The sequence below is a fragment of the Zophobas morio genome, unplaced genomic scaffold (genome assembly GCF_036711695.1).
Source record: "Zophobas morio isolate AGI-343-1 ecotype UQ-CSIRO unplaced genomic scaffold, CSIRO_AGI_Zmor_V1 ptg000005l, whole genome shotgun sequence".
Lineage (NCBI taxonomy): Eukaryota > Metazoa > Arthropoda > Insecta > Coleoptera > Tenebrionidae > Zophobas > Zophobas morio.
This window is the reverse complement of record NW_026972110.1, coordinates 2183400-2198639: the sequence shown is the minus strand read 5'-3', so window position 1 is coordinate 2198639 and position 15240 is coordinate 2183400. Positions and strand designations below refer to the sequence as shown.

Below are 15240 nucleotides of genomic sequence, written 5' to 3'. Positions count from 1 at the left end.
AAGCCGATTCGGCTGTTTTTCATCGTCGGCTGCAGTCGGCGACTGGTCGGCTAAACAGCCGATCGGTCGGCTTTTTTTATTGAAATTAAAATAGTATATAAAACAATTAAACCCGGTTTACAGAAGCTCAATTAAATATTTTAACCCCGCGTTAAAGTAGGGGAACTAGGGGCTTGTTGTAACAGGGGTAAGTTGTAACACTAAATTTTTACCCACAATTTAAACTCTTTAACGTCAGGTATTTTACTGAATTTAATTCTTGCACCATAAGACATCATGTCATCACAACCACTGTTCCTTGAGCCAGCGCAGTAAGTGGATGTGTGCATGTGTCTCGTTTTGGCCAAGTAATGTAAAATATTGCTTTAGTAAAATTTGGTTTTTCGTATCAGTTATTAATTAATTTAAAACTTTTAGTTTTGCATGTAGCTCAAAAATTACTCAGCTTTGATATTCCTTACACACTTTGACGCTAAGCCACATAATTTTGACGAAATGTAATTAAATGTAGAAAATTGTGCTACGGGGCATGTTGTAACAATAGCTTTGGGGCAAGTTGTAACATGTTACAACTTATCCCAAATTCACTTCTACAAATCTCATACCTAGCATACGAAAAGCGAGCCAAAATTTTGACCTATGCCATATATCGCTTTCCAGATATATTAAGAAAAAGAAGACAACACTCAAATTTTTAATGTTAACTCTTTTTCTAAAAGTTTATTTCAGTTTTACTGAAAAAAAATTGTATATAATGAAGTGTTGTGTTGATTTTTCAAAAATAAAGTCTAAATATGTATCAACATCAGCTTTATTTTTATTGGTACTACCTGTCTGATGGCTGTTACAACTAGCCCCAACCACGGGGCAAGTTGTAACAATGCACTTTTTTTAAGAAAATGCCTGGTGTGAAGTGAAGATGAACAATTTTGACCTTTTGCCTGTTCAGTCCAATAGGGGAATAGTTAGACTACCGATAGATACTTTTATAATGGTCAAACAGCTAATAGATACCAAATTATATTCGTTTTCCTAAAAACTGTTACAACAAGCCCCTCGTTCCCCTACCATGTGACCGATTCTACGCCAATCAGACGTCGCTAATGGCCTTGTTAAATGCGCGATCAACTTAATCTCAGTTAAAATATTGTATAAGCTGGCCCTAAATTGAGTTATTCTTTATTTTTGTACTGAGTTACTAAAAAAATTAAATGTTAAAATTATCCAAACAAATTTAACACATTTTTTGGAAAACAAAGGAACTTTAGTTATTCCTTTTATTAAAATAAAACAAATTTTTAAGGTACTCAGAGAAATAGAAAAAAAACACACTCTCTGTCGCATTTATAAACCGATTTTACCAAAGCCGAACAGTCGGCCGACTAGTCGGTTTTTACTGGCCGAACAATCGGCTAGTCGGTTAGTCGGCCAGACCTACAGTCGGTACATCTCTACAAACAAACCATCCATAGCAACGAAAATTTCATTGGTAGTGCGAATTTTTAGTTTTTTTACTTTATTTGTGTTGTCAATAACTATAATAAGTACTTATAAAATACACGATGTTTACAAATGCATCTTTCTTGGTGTTTAGTCTTATTGCCTACTAGTTTTTTTTTTTTTATAAATGATAGTAACAATTTTTGAGGGACAGCAAAATTGTGAAATGTCGTACAGATTCTTTTTACTTTCGGCTTGCAAGAAGCACCATGCACAAAAATTACGTGTACAACTCGTTTTAAAAATCTCTTTTTCTCTCATTTGCTTGATTAACTTGGGCTTCGTCCTTTTTAATCAAACTGCAAATTCATAAAAAAAGTATCACTTTCAAAATTAGTTGTATGAATAACTATTTCATTCCTGACGGTGAATCAAAGCAGAGCGAAACAAATATTTTTATTATTTTTCAGTGGCGGTGCAGTATACCTACGTTGCGCCGCGCTGACAAGTTGTCAGTTGTGCTAGGCATTCGACAACCTATTGCTTCGACTGCATCGATTCCGGCTACAGTGTATACTTATTCACTTTACAAGGTGATATTCAACCGATTTATCGTGTTCACATTCGCTATATCGTAATTGTTGTTTTTAGTAACAATATCACTGCTCCTTCTGCATTTTCTATATCAATGCTGATGGATGTCATGCGAGAACAAAGCGACGGATTTAATCGGACAATTATTGTTTAAGGTATATTTTAGTAGTATTAATCCCGACGTCAACGTGTACCAAGAATGTTTACAGTAAAAAATAACGAGCGTTCAAATAAAAAACAGCTCTAGTTACTTCTCAGTGCCCAAATGTTTTCTGAACGTATGGCGTAGCTATCATCGTAACAATAATTTGAGGTTAGGTCCATAGATCGAATAGTGACAGATTAAAGCAATGATAGAAGTGGCAGAACGAGTTTGGTACTGACAGATGTACATTGTACGAAGTCAGCTACGCCATACGTTCAAAAACATTTGCGCATCGAGTAGTAACTAGAGATGTTTTATTTTTGATCGTACGTTAAATTGGTGCAAACTATTGATTTATCTGAATATCTTAGGCGAATAAGGAATTTTGTATTCAAGGTTGAGTGAAATCATTCTTCTTGAATGTAAACAACGACTGTGGGTGTTTTTAGGAAAATTCTGACAATTGCATGTGTTTCCCTGTCTTCGGTAACATCAGTTAACACAATGTTTACTTAATTACTGCTAGAGTCCCCTGCTGTTTCAAAAATAGCCATAATCGGTAAATGTAATTATTAATGTAACACATATGGAACAAAAGTTTATAAAATAATGGCACTGCTGTGAAGAAAATTTTATCATCTGCGTTCTTAAGAAACGTTGTATAAATAATTTAATTTTGGTAGGTAACTGACATTTGTCTGTTGTCACCCAAGTAAAATTTTTTGCCCATTTTCTTGGGTAAATATCTTACTTGTTTGAAGCTACTAAGTAAAGGAATTGGCCTTGAATTTATAAATCATATTGATTTATAAATTCATTAACTTCAACAAGGTACTTTGAGCTCAATAAAGTTGTTTTTGTGGCGGAAGAAACGCATCTACAAAACTGTTTTTTTTTTTTGTAATTTGGTTATTTGAAGAAAAAGGAAAGCTAGTCGGTGAATATTCTAATTTTCTTTATTTTCTTTAACAAACGAACAATTATTATAAACATTTATGTTCATAACAGTTTTCTGCAGCTGTAATTTTAAACGAAGGTCAATTTTCAAGACTTTTCAAGATAACTGAATATTTTTCTCAATTATGGTACTGGACCTAGTAATACTGAGTATATACATACATATACTGAGTATTGCACTAGTATCGGTTGTGGTGCTCCCAGTACTTCAACAACGGTTTTATGCTTTCACATTGCTTTGAAGAAAAACTCGGACTGATGAGTCGAAAGTATTCAAGCAATTTCAATTTTCTTTGTAAAGAAGCCTCTACATACCCCTCTGCTACTATCGACGGTTTCCAACCCCCATGACGCTTAATATTTAATATACCACCGCCACGATTGGCAAGATATGATGCAGAAAAGCGTCTGAAAAAATGTCCACAGAACAGTTCAGGATAAGGAAGATTTACAAAAATAACTAAATAGGTATCATCCTCGGCATTTGACCTATTTTATTTATCCAATAGGTTGTACTGTACAATGTCCATTGTGGTCATTTAAAAAAAAACCGTTGGCAGCTTGTGTGGTTTAGCATATTTACTTCGAATTTTAGTGTATTTGTTTTAGTTTTAGAAATAGTGATTATGTCTAATTTATATCATTGTAATCTGCACACATACTGGTAAGCTCTTCACGCTTGAAAGTTTCACAATATACCTACTACAATTAATGCAACCTAAAATAAAACATCTGACTTATTTAACATACCTTTGTTACAAAATATGTTTTGTCAAGGGATTCCTTAATAAATTTCTTTAGACCAACTGTATCTATCTAAAATTTTAGGTTACTTCGGCTGATAGCCTTGCAAAAATCTTTTGATTGAGTCCATTAAATTTTGCTATACCTATCAGTGTTTCGTTTGATATTTAACATCGTACGAAACATAGAATAACTTATCCAAAGTGTTGAAATTTTCTTGGTTTTGCCCAAAGTCTCAAAGTACGCTATCAATACATTTTCATTTTCATTTTCAGTAAGAATGTTCACATTGTTTTGTGAGCAGCAGTTTGAAAATTTTTGATATTCTTTTTCATAAGTAAACTTTGACTTCGCGAGCACTAACGTGTCGGAGCCACTGGCAGCAATTTTACGTAGTTCTGAATGAGTGTACTGTATTCTTGATCATCACTCCTTTTCATACCTACGTTTACTTGTTTCCTCTCCCTCACCATTCATTTTTCGTAGCCTATATCTTTACTGCTTCGAAGTATATTAATGAACTTTTAAATTGTGCACAAACCACAAAAACAAAACAATCAAAAACACTTACAGGAACTGCGTCCTCCATGGCTGCCCATTCAGGCTGTTAAAATAAAAATTTGTTTTGATGATTTTTTTTAATAAAAACGTAAAATTTCCTCAATAGAAAAAACAGTATAAAAAACTTGTTTATAAGGTCATACTCGTTCTTTATAAAACTCTCCGCTTATGTGATAATAATGGATCTTATAAAACATGTTTTCAACAAATTATGAGTTTTTTAATCAACATTACTTGTGCATTTTTTTTAAGTGTTCACAGGGATTCTCATCATGTTAAATTTTAGATCGCATGTTAACTTTTGTCACGTTAATTACTGCGATTATTGTTTTACAATCACGATGTTTTGTGCACTAAATCAACCATCTCATGCTTTCAAAAGAACGGTGTTCGGTGGGTGGATATAACATTACATAAAAGTAGTATTATCTCTATGAATACAGTGTTTTTTTTTTAAATTTTGTATATATTAACCCTTTTCTGATTCCAATGTGAGGGGACAAGTGTTATTTTGGTAACGTACTTTGAGTAGGTATAGCAAGAGGCACTAATGCGTTTCCTTTAAAAACTTTTTTTTTTCTTCCTTAACGTACAAAATAAAATTCATTTGTTCTCTGCTGCAAATATAAGCCATTAATTAATTCATTATACAAGAGCGGATTAGCAGACCACAAATTTAGAAGCACTTTTTTTTATAAAGTTAAATATTAATTTACTTATCAAATTGGGGATAATTCCACAAATTGTGATTAGCGTTTTACCTACCACCTACATGATATTTCTAAAATGCACTTAAAATTTCATAAGAATCCGCAGTAGTTTCAGAAATTATCTGCTTAACAAAATTTTCAACAGGCGACAGAGAAATGAAAATGGGAGACCTACATTTTCATATTCTATGAGCTACGAGATTTCGGGAAAACATAAAATTCCATTCGTCAAATGGGCCCTATTACATTATACTTAGGTATATGTAATAGGTATTTCTCGAGTTTGCGCTTGGGAGGCAAAACGTGTTTTAAAATGTAAAACCACGTTTGGTTGTGTATATTAACAAAAGTATTTCCACCATCAATATGCTATGTAACGGGTGATTAATACTGATTGTAATCAAGTCATCTATATGACAACGTAAACGTATGTTCTTACCTTAAATGTCAGGGATAATTATGGGACCTAAAATAACTGTTCTTTTAATGAATCAGACGTTGTGAATATAATTTTAAAAATTAAAGTGTTTTGTTTGTAAATGTCACAGAATAAATGAAATTCGAGCTTCATAATAGTCACCATTTTTTAATTTTATCTATCATTTAATTTGATGTGATTTGATTTGTACCAGTCTATCAAAGACATGCATATTAAAAATCAAAGCTGACTCGATTACAATCAATAGGTATTGATCACCCGTTGTTTATTTGGTCTTTCGTTGCATTATGAAGATATTTTTAAGTGTTTGGTAGTTATCGTAAACGCAGTAGGTAGGTACTACAACCCAGTTTTTAATTAGTAGGTTAGTATAATTTTTGTCCTGTCAGCACTATAGTTCAAACTTGACATCAAGTGACATACTTCTTCGTAATGTGTTCGCTTGTTGACTTCCTGCAAATAAATCACCGATAATATATTAAAGAATGAAGATAACTTGAAATTTGAAATTTAGTCGATGTATTTTTATAATTGTATAGGGCCAATTCTGAATCAAACCTGTTAAAATTTAAAGGTTGTTAAAAAATAAACAGCCAATCAGATTTACGAATTTAACTCGTTACTATGGAAATTTGCATTTTAACACCCTTTAAATTTAACAAGTTTGATTCAGAATTGCCTCTTATATCTATTTATTTAAAACAATGTTGTTAAAGAAGGAGTAGCTTAGAAGAGCTATGTATATTACCAAATTCTACGATTAAAAAAAATCTGTAACTGTGATTTTTACTAATAAATTGTACCTAAAATTGTGATTGAAAAATGCTATATCGGTGATTTTTTTTTTAAATACAAGCAGCGTAATGTTATAAATTGCACGTACCTAATTCTCATACCTCATTTTGCCTCAGTTGGTGGTAATAAAATGATATTTAAATGAATACCTAATATGTATTATCAATCTTGTGAAAGGTAAATGAAGACATATTCTCGATTAAAAAGTTCATTAGTTGTTAGTTAGAATGCATCCCTCAAAAAATGTTAAAGAATTATCGCAAAATGCATGTTTCTATCCTGTTTGGCAATATGGACTTAAACAAATTTAATGCACGTATCTACATAAATAATTGTCGGTGGTATAATATATACCTACGTATATAATTATGAAATGTTGTTCGCATTATCCCACTACACCGGTTTTATTGCAGTACCTCATCATTTCGTCATTTAGGTATAAGTATAGTATGTAGATATCGCCGTTTGAGCGTTGAAGGGATTTCTTCAACGTGTGAAAAACGCTTATGAATGAGTGCACAAAATGCCAACGTGCAACATTTTCTAGATTTTGGAAGTAGGTACTTCCCTATTTTTCATGAATACCAAAGAATATACATTGATATCTATCTCATCATCTTTGGATGCACCATTTTTAGTTCGAATTATATAAAGCACCATATTTGGTTTATAACATCCAGTATAGTTCGTAATGTTAAATTCGTTATTAAATTTGAATTTCAGTAGTTTATCTTTCAGAATACAATAGAGGTTATGTTTAATGATGAAATACTTTGCATACATGTGGTTCTTCATGGATAAGAGTTGCACATCTGCCCCTTTCAGTATATAAATCAATGGGTAAAGTCTCTATAATAAAGATGATCAAAACACCAATGAAGTAGGGTCTTCCTACGTCTCAGTTTCCTGAGAGAGATACCACAGGCTGAACAAAGGCGGTGCCTGTGTTTAGGAGTGGGGAGTTCGTCAAGCCCCTGAATAAACCAGGTTATCCCTACTCCACTCAGTGTGGTGTGAAACTTATGTGTGAGTAAGATCTGAAAAGTATCCGTCGGTTATCGTTTTACGCATTGTTTAAACACAGATAAATCAACATACTAAATATAAGCCGTTTAATGCCAATCAGAAACGTGAGGAGCCAGAACTTGTTGATTCTCAACTGTGTTTGATTATTGTGTAGTGAAAAACAGGCGTGGATTTATTATGGTGTTCGTAGTGTAAATGATCTGGATTTAATTTTTTTATTTAAGTTTGTTTTATCGTGTTTGTTTAAAATAGTTATTGTAAATAAATAAACACTGCTGCAATTATTATGTTGGTGTTGTGGTGCTGAACTGTGAATTTTTGTTGATCGGATCCCCGTTTCATCAACCATGAATGAATTACCAGAAGCGCTGAATTTTGCAGGGCGGCCAATGCATTCTGCACATATTATGTCAACCGTAAGTAACAAATAAAATTTCCTCTATAGGTATTTATAATTAAGTATATCAATAAATTTGCAAAAATGATGTAGTTCAACCAAAAAATGCATACATAGTATGTTGAGAGTAAGCATCCGGCATTTTGTGGTACTTAGTTGCTAATTTTATGATTGGCGTATTGCAAAGATGAAACTCTCGTGGAGCATTCGTAACGAATAATTTATTTGTAAGTGTTTTTAATAAGCATTTTAAATTGATGTACATTTTAAGGAAGTGGTTAGATACTATGTGCAATTCTTCGAGCGTATCCGACGATTCGGCTTGAAATTTCACTATAAATTATGTACATAACACGTGTATTTATAGTGTGTAATTACTTCATTTAAAATATACAAAAATGAATTTTTCGAATTATAAATTGTTCAACCGTAAGGCTTTCTTAAGGTTTGTTCATAATTATAAATCAAGCAGCAGACTCATTATATTCTCAAAACACAAATGGTCAACATGATAAACATCCTATTACATACCAGAATAGATGGGTATGTTGCAGAGTGTATCTACCAAAAATGATTAGTATGTGTCAGATATAAATTAAAAGTTTAACTATTTGGTCGAACACATTAACAGTGTACTTTTTTGTAGGTTTTTATTTTTATTTTATTTAAAAGTACGTATTTTACTAATTTTTAAAATGGATACATGTTATGTTTTTCACTGTAATGGTCGGGTACCCTTTTTATTTTTTCAACCTAATAGATCAACAGGTGGTGGTTTTCTAATTTCTGTACATATAAATACCCTAAACATTGTTTTACTTGTTTACCCGTTACATGCAGTATTTTCAAGTTTCAGTTTTATATTTTTTTTAAATACACCGGAACTTCAATAACAGATTTTGTCGGGATTATTTTATTCGCATTTATTAAAACCAGTAACGTAGATAATGTAGTGCTAAAATAAAAAATATATATATATATTTATCTATCCAGCATACTTTCTGTTAGTTAGTTTGAATAATTTTTGTTAATACTCTCTTTGAAATAACTCAAAATTAGTCTACAGTTATATACACTGATCTTCGCCTCGCCGCTAAAGCACAATATGTTGGGTATGAGTAGACTTTCTTAGGTAAATTATATATAAAATCTTATTGTGCAAATTCAATTTTAAGTTTAAAGCAAGATTTAATTTGGGAAGTTTTGAAGTGACGTTACATTTTTGGAAGCGATAAAAGATTGATTTACCATGTTCACAGTACCCATCAAGCGGCTGCGAAATCCCAAGGCTAATGGTTCTGTAATTCTAAAATAAACTGTAAAATTTATAAAGTGTGGACTAGCAAACGACAGGTATATTTGCACATTATTTGATACACTTAAAATAAAATTTACTAGATTTTGTTTACTGTTTTACGATACAAGTAATCCTACGTTATACCCATACTTACATTGTAGGATTCTATCCAGTAGTTTTAAAGATTGCGTATCTTAACAGATCTCGAACAATTGCCAGACGGCAAACAGACGGCAGCGATAGACCTATTTTTCATAATCAAAGGACTGTGAAACACCGAGAAAATATAACATTATTACCAAGGTTATCTTGCCCTGTTCGAAAATATGTATATACTTACATGTATATACAAGGAAAGACTTGGGCAGACTCTAGTGTGGCCAAGAACGTTTATATAAACACTGTCCTCTCCTTCCTCGTCAGTTTAGTTGAATTTTCAGTATCGTGCTTTTTAGGTTAATTTTCAAGAAATTTTGATACATGGAATTTCAAAAATGTAATAACAGAATTTGGAACCAATATTAACCGTTTTTAAGAATGTTATTTAATGCATCACGTAGAATATATTTCACTTCCAAATCAAATTTAATAAGGATGGAAGTCTATAACTCATGAAGTTTATAGAAAATAAACTAAAATTGTCCTCGACTTGTTTGGAAGTTTGTATTAGTGTCCATTTTACACCAGCAATAAGTCTTTCCTTGTCCTTGATATAACATTATTTGACGTTGAACAGAACTATGACAATATTAAGCCACAAGTTTTTTCGTCCGATTAACCACATTGTCAAAATTATTTTTTCCATCCATCCAGAAAATTATGTAGACTTACTGATGATTAAGACCGTTTTCTAATTTTTTGACCGAATTGTTTTGTTTTTACTTCATCATCAGCAGGTAAGGAAGGCAAGGATGATAATGTGGTCATTTTAACGGGTGTTGGACTGTTGGATTTCATTTATTGACAACCTGTCGAATACGATAATATAGGTGTAGATGTTGGTTGTTGCTGATTTTGCTAAACTTGTTGAAAACTACCGCAATTCTGAAGACAGTAAAACATTAACCAACATTTATTTGCCGATTCGCTTCAGGAAGTTGATGATATATCATCTCAAACTATTGTTAACTAAGTAAATTTTTATTTTAAATGCAGATTTAGTTTAACATTATATAGTCTATATAGTAACCTTAATTTTAGTCGTATAGTGTGACCAAAAACCTTGTTGGAGACCTTGTTGATATAGATACTATAACATTAAATATACTAAATTAAGGATTGCAACATATTAATCAAATTATATTATTCATCACTCTGAAGTATCGTATTGTTATGTAGTGTTTTAGTAAAATGTCATTATTTTAGTCGATTTATCGATACAGAAGGTTAAAAACGAAACATGTTGGTTCTAATTCCCCAAAAAATTTTGACGTACCTACATAACGTTGTTAGTGTTACCGACATAGTTATATATAATAAAATATGTAGGACTAGAAACATTCTTACTTTTTATATAAACGGTATATATGCAGTTAAAAAAAATAGTTTTGGGTATATCCTTATTTTATAGCATTTTTAGTAGTCTTATCGTTTTATTTACAGACGTTCCTGACTAAAAACCGTGTCTTACATTTACGGAAGTACTTATTTTGTTAAGAAATCATGGAAGTCAGTATTTTCAGTATGTTCCATTAACATATTCTTATGAGGGAATTTTTAAATGCAGGTATTTATTTTTAAAAATATGCTTAAATACTAATTTTTTCAACTTTCAGATCTTGTAAAGTAAACGGTACAAATCATTCGTTTAAGATGAAATATTGTCAGGTTAGTCTACAAAATCATTTTATTTCCAAAGTTGAATAAATTAACTAGTGTGTTATAAAAGTTATGTCAACAAAGTATTTATGACTTTGACCACCACGAAATAACGCCACATTTTACTTTCTCCCTCATATGTATCAAAATAGAGCAAATAAGGATACGTAAATACCTACTCTGTTGTTTCCTGTAAGTTTACGTTATGTTTGTGTGATACTTACAAAAATTATTTCATTGTTTATTGGATTTGTTAACACTCTTACGAGTTCGGTCTTTGTAATTAGCATTTAATTTTTCAAATAATTTCTGCATTGTTCTTGTATATTTCAATGGGCTACTATTTGGTATCAGCACATAAAAATATAATAATGCCGAGTTAATTGTGTTTCGGTTAATAAAAAGTAATTAATGAAAATCTGGAATTGGAGTGTGCATTCAAACAAAACAACATAATTACGGTTATAGAATGAATTATACTTGTTAAATATGTATTACCAGATAGGTCTTACCAAGTTAGGGTAATTAAATAAAATACACAAAAAATTGAAGTGACAGTGGATGAGATGAAAATATGATGATTGAAAAAAATGAGAAAAAACTGGAACATTTTGCATTGAACGAAATGACAGATATGTGCTTCTTTTCCTATTTTACCTTTAATGCAAGTAAAAAATCATTTAAACAATAACTGGATCACAATTATGTAGAACCTGGGTAACAATAAGCAATTTGTGTTATCAATATTGTTAACTTTGCAGTAGACCACCTGAAAATATTGAACACGAAGAGTTTTTTTTCTTGCAACGCACGTAGATGATACACACGGTATCAACAAACGTATGTCTCTTATTAAGAAGGTGGTCAATTTTGCTTTAATTGTAATGGTAATTGCGTAGTGGATTAGAGTTTCAATTTACACGAGAATAGATGCAAATAGGGAAATATAAAATAACGTACCCTGTTATGTAATGAAACCTTTTTGTAAAAAATTGGTCTAAAGAGTTTAGACAGTACTTCCCTCGCTGTCGGAAACTTGACGACTGCATGGCTATTGTGTTTTTTTCTCATTACATTTTTGTAGTGGGAATTTTAAAAAAATTTGCAATGACGTCATCAACATTTTTGCAAGGACACGTATATCAGTTGGGATAGATGTAGTGTAATACTAAGAATAAAATTATTGTATTCCCAAATTTTCGGGAAAATGAATTGGGTCGTTTGGAATATTGATTTTTTATAATCAATAAAATAACGAAACAATTTACTCGCGTATACGGCAACTGAAAATCGTTTATGTATAAACATTCTTAATTTAAGATGACAAGCGTAACAGCATACGTGAAAGTCAAACAGAGAAACTGTAAACAAAACGACCATCGGTTTTATTGCTTCGACTTCCGCTTATTATATAAAACATTGGGTTTTATTTTAATTCTTGACGGTGAAATTCACAATTGGTTGATTATAAACATGTCTATTTCACATTCGCGGAATCAAGTGATCGCATAAAACAAATGCAGGTCTGTAATGTTAAAGTCGATGTAAATAAGCGATGCTACCCTTATGTTTCAACCGAGTTTTTCCTTTAACAAATTTTGTGTCTACCAAATTGGGTTGGTTGGGGTGTAATACTAATAATAAGTGTTGCCTTTAATTTAATCAATAAAATAAATTGACTTCATTAATTTTTTTGAACCACCTCTTAAGAAAATCTAAAAAATATGAATGGAATGATAAATCACAAGTACAAACTCATCATATTTTTTGCATTTTAGATAGGATTTATTCAGCAAAATTTAAGGGTGACGTCATCAATTTTTTTAGGAGGGATGAACAAATACATTTTGAACAAAAGTTTACCATGCTTATAATAACATTAAAATATTCCCAAGATTTCAAAGCATTCGGTTTTGTAATTCCTGATTAAATCGATAAAATAAATTCACGCCTTCATTAATTTTTTTGAGTCACCCTGCATATGCAAATCCAAAAATATGAATGGAATGATAAATCACAAGTACAAACTCATCATATTTTGTACATTTTAGATACGATTTATTCGGCAAACTTTTGAGCTGACGTCATCAGTTTTTTGTAGAAGATAACCAAATATATTTTGACTAAAAATTTATTATGCTCTTTATAACCTTAAAACATCTGCAAGATTTCAAAGCATTCGGTTTTGTAGTTCCTGATTAAATCAATAAAATTAATTTACGCATTCATTAATTTTTTTGAGTCACCCTGTATATGCAAATCGAAAAAATTTGAATGGAATGATAAATCACAAGAAGAGACTCAACATATTTTGTACATTTTAGATAGGATTTATTCAGCAAAATTTTGTGGTGACGTCATAAATTTTTTAGGGGGGACGACCAAATACATTTTGATCAAAAATTTACCATGCTTATGATAATTTTAAAATATCTTCAAGATTTCGAAGCATTCGGTTTTGTAGTTCCTGAGTAAATCAGTAAAATAAATTTACGCTTTCATTTATTTTCTTGAATCACCCTGTATATGCAAATCCAAAAAATATGAATGGAGTGATAGATCACAAGTAAAGACTGATCATATTTTGTACATTTTAGATATGATTTATTCGGCAAATTTTCGAGCTGACGTCATCAAGTTTTTGGAGGGGATAAGCAAATATATTTTGACTAAACATTTATTATGCTCTTTATAACCTTCAAACATCTGCAAGATGTCAGAGCATTCCGTTTTGTAGTTCCTGATTAAATCAATAAAATATATTTACGCATTCATTAATTTTTTTGAGTCACTCTGTATATGCAAATCCAAAAAATATGAATGGAGTGATAAATGACAAGTACAGGCTCATCATATTTTGTACATTTTAGATATGATTTATTCGGCAAACTTTCGAGCTGACGTCATCAAGTTTTTGGAGGGGATAAGCAAATATATTTTGACTAAACATTTATTATGCTCTTTATGACCTTAAAACATCTGCAAGATTTCAGAGCATTCGGTTTTGTAGTTCCTGATTAAATCAATAAAATATATTTACGCATTCATTAATTTTTTTGAGTCACCCTGTATATGCAAATCCAAAAAATATGAATGGAGTGATAGATCACAAGTACAGACTCATCATATTTTGTACATTTTAGATATGATTTATTCCACAAACTTTTGAGCTGACGTCATCAAGTTTTTGGAGGGGGTAAGCAAATATTTTTTGACTAAAGATTTATGATGCTCTTTATAGCCTTAAAACATCTGCAACATTTCAAAGCATTCTGGTTAGCAGATTAAAAATTAAATTTCAAAATGTTGTTTTATAATTTTGATTTTTTTTCCAAAAATCTGGACGTTTCGGGTGAAAAGTCGATTCGGAGTTGTAAACTACATGTGTATGTACAATTTTGAAGTGACGTCATCGCATTAGTGGTGGGGATGATTAGACAAATTTTGGTTAGCGTTTTACCATCTACATGATATTCTTAATATAAGTACAAAATTTCACAACAATCGGTCGAGTACTTTCGGAGATTATCTGTCTAATAAAAATCCGGGGGCAGACGGACAGACGGACAGACGGACAGACGGACAGACAGACGGAAATGGGAGACCTATTTCTTCGTCTTCTAGGGGTCATGAAATATCGAGAAAACGTAAAAGTAGAGAGTCGGCCGACGGACTCGATTACAATACTTCCTTTGCTTACGCTCGGGAAGTAAAAACATGACACAACAATCAATGCTGCTAAACAATTTTGAAACTTCAGCTTTAATTAATATAGAGGCATGCTAATGTTCCAATTAAGTGAATTTTCTTTGGTTTCTAATTTTTGAGTTAATATTTTAAAGCCACCTAATAATCTACTACTTTTTGTCACATTTTAGTCAAACAAAAAAAAAACTAATTTAGCAAAAATACTGAATCTGAATTTTGTAAATGTCATTAGTTTGTGGTATTATGCAGATACGAGTGCTTTTCGCAGTATAAACAAAATTCTGTACATGTATTATTACCAATATTATTATTAATTTGACAGAGTTTCACAACTGATATCACTTCTTTATCAAGTTGGTGGGATTTTTACTTTCGATACGTATTATTTTCTGCTTTTCATAATAATTTTAAAGTTGATGTTTTAACAATTGACAAATTCATTCAAATGAAATTGGTGCTATATACTGCCGCCGTTTTCATAAAAAGTTGTATTGCCATGAAGTTGTAACAAATAAAATATCAACTCATTTTGTTAAATTACTTTTTCTCTTTATGATCAAGTCTCTTTGCTTACAAAATCGACCGGACCTTCTACACACATGTTTATTT

The 15240-nt window shown here is 31.3% G+C and overlaps 1 protein-coding gene across 2 annotated transcripts in view; it reads left to right on the top strand.

Moving 5' to 3' along the window:
* The first annotated feature begins 7403 nt into the window (after positions 1-7403).
* Positions 7404-15240, top strand: part of LOC135121277 (forkhead box protein L2-like) — a 184065-nt gene continuing 176228 nt past the window's right edge. For both annotated transcript variants that reach the window (XM_064045592.1, XM_064045601.1), the window contains exon 1: positions 7404-7827. In XM_064045592.1, the coding sequence (XP_063901662.1) occupies positions 7759-7827 (69 nt within the window). In that variant the 5' untranslated portion in view covers positions 7404-7758. The remainder of the gene's footprint in view (positions 7828-15240) is intronic.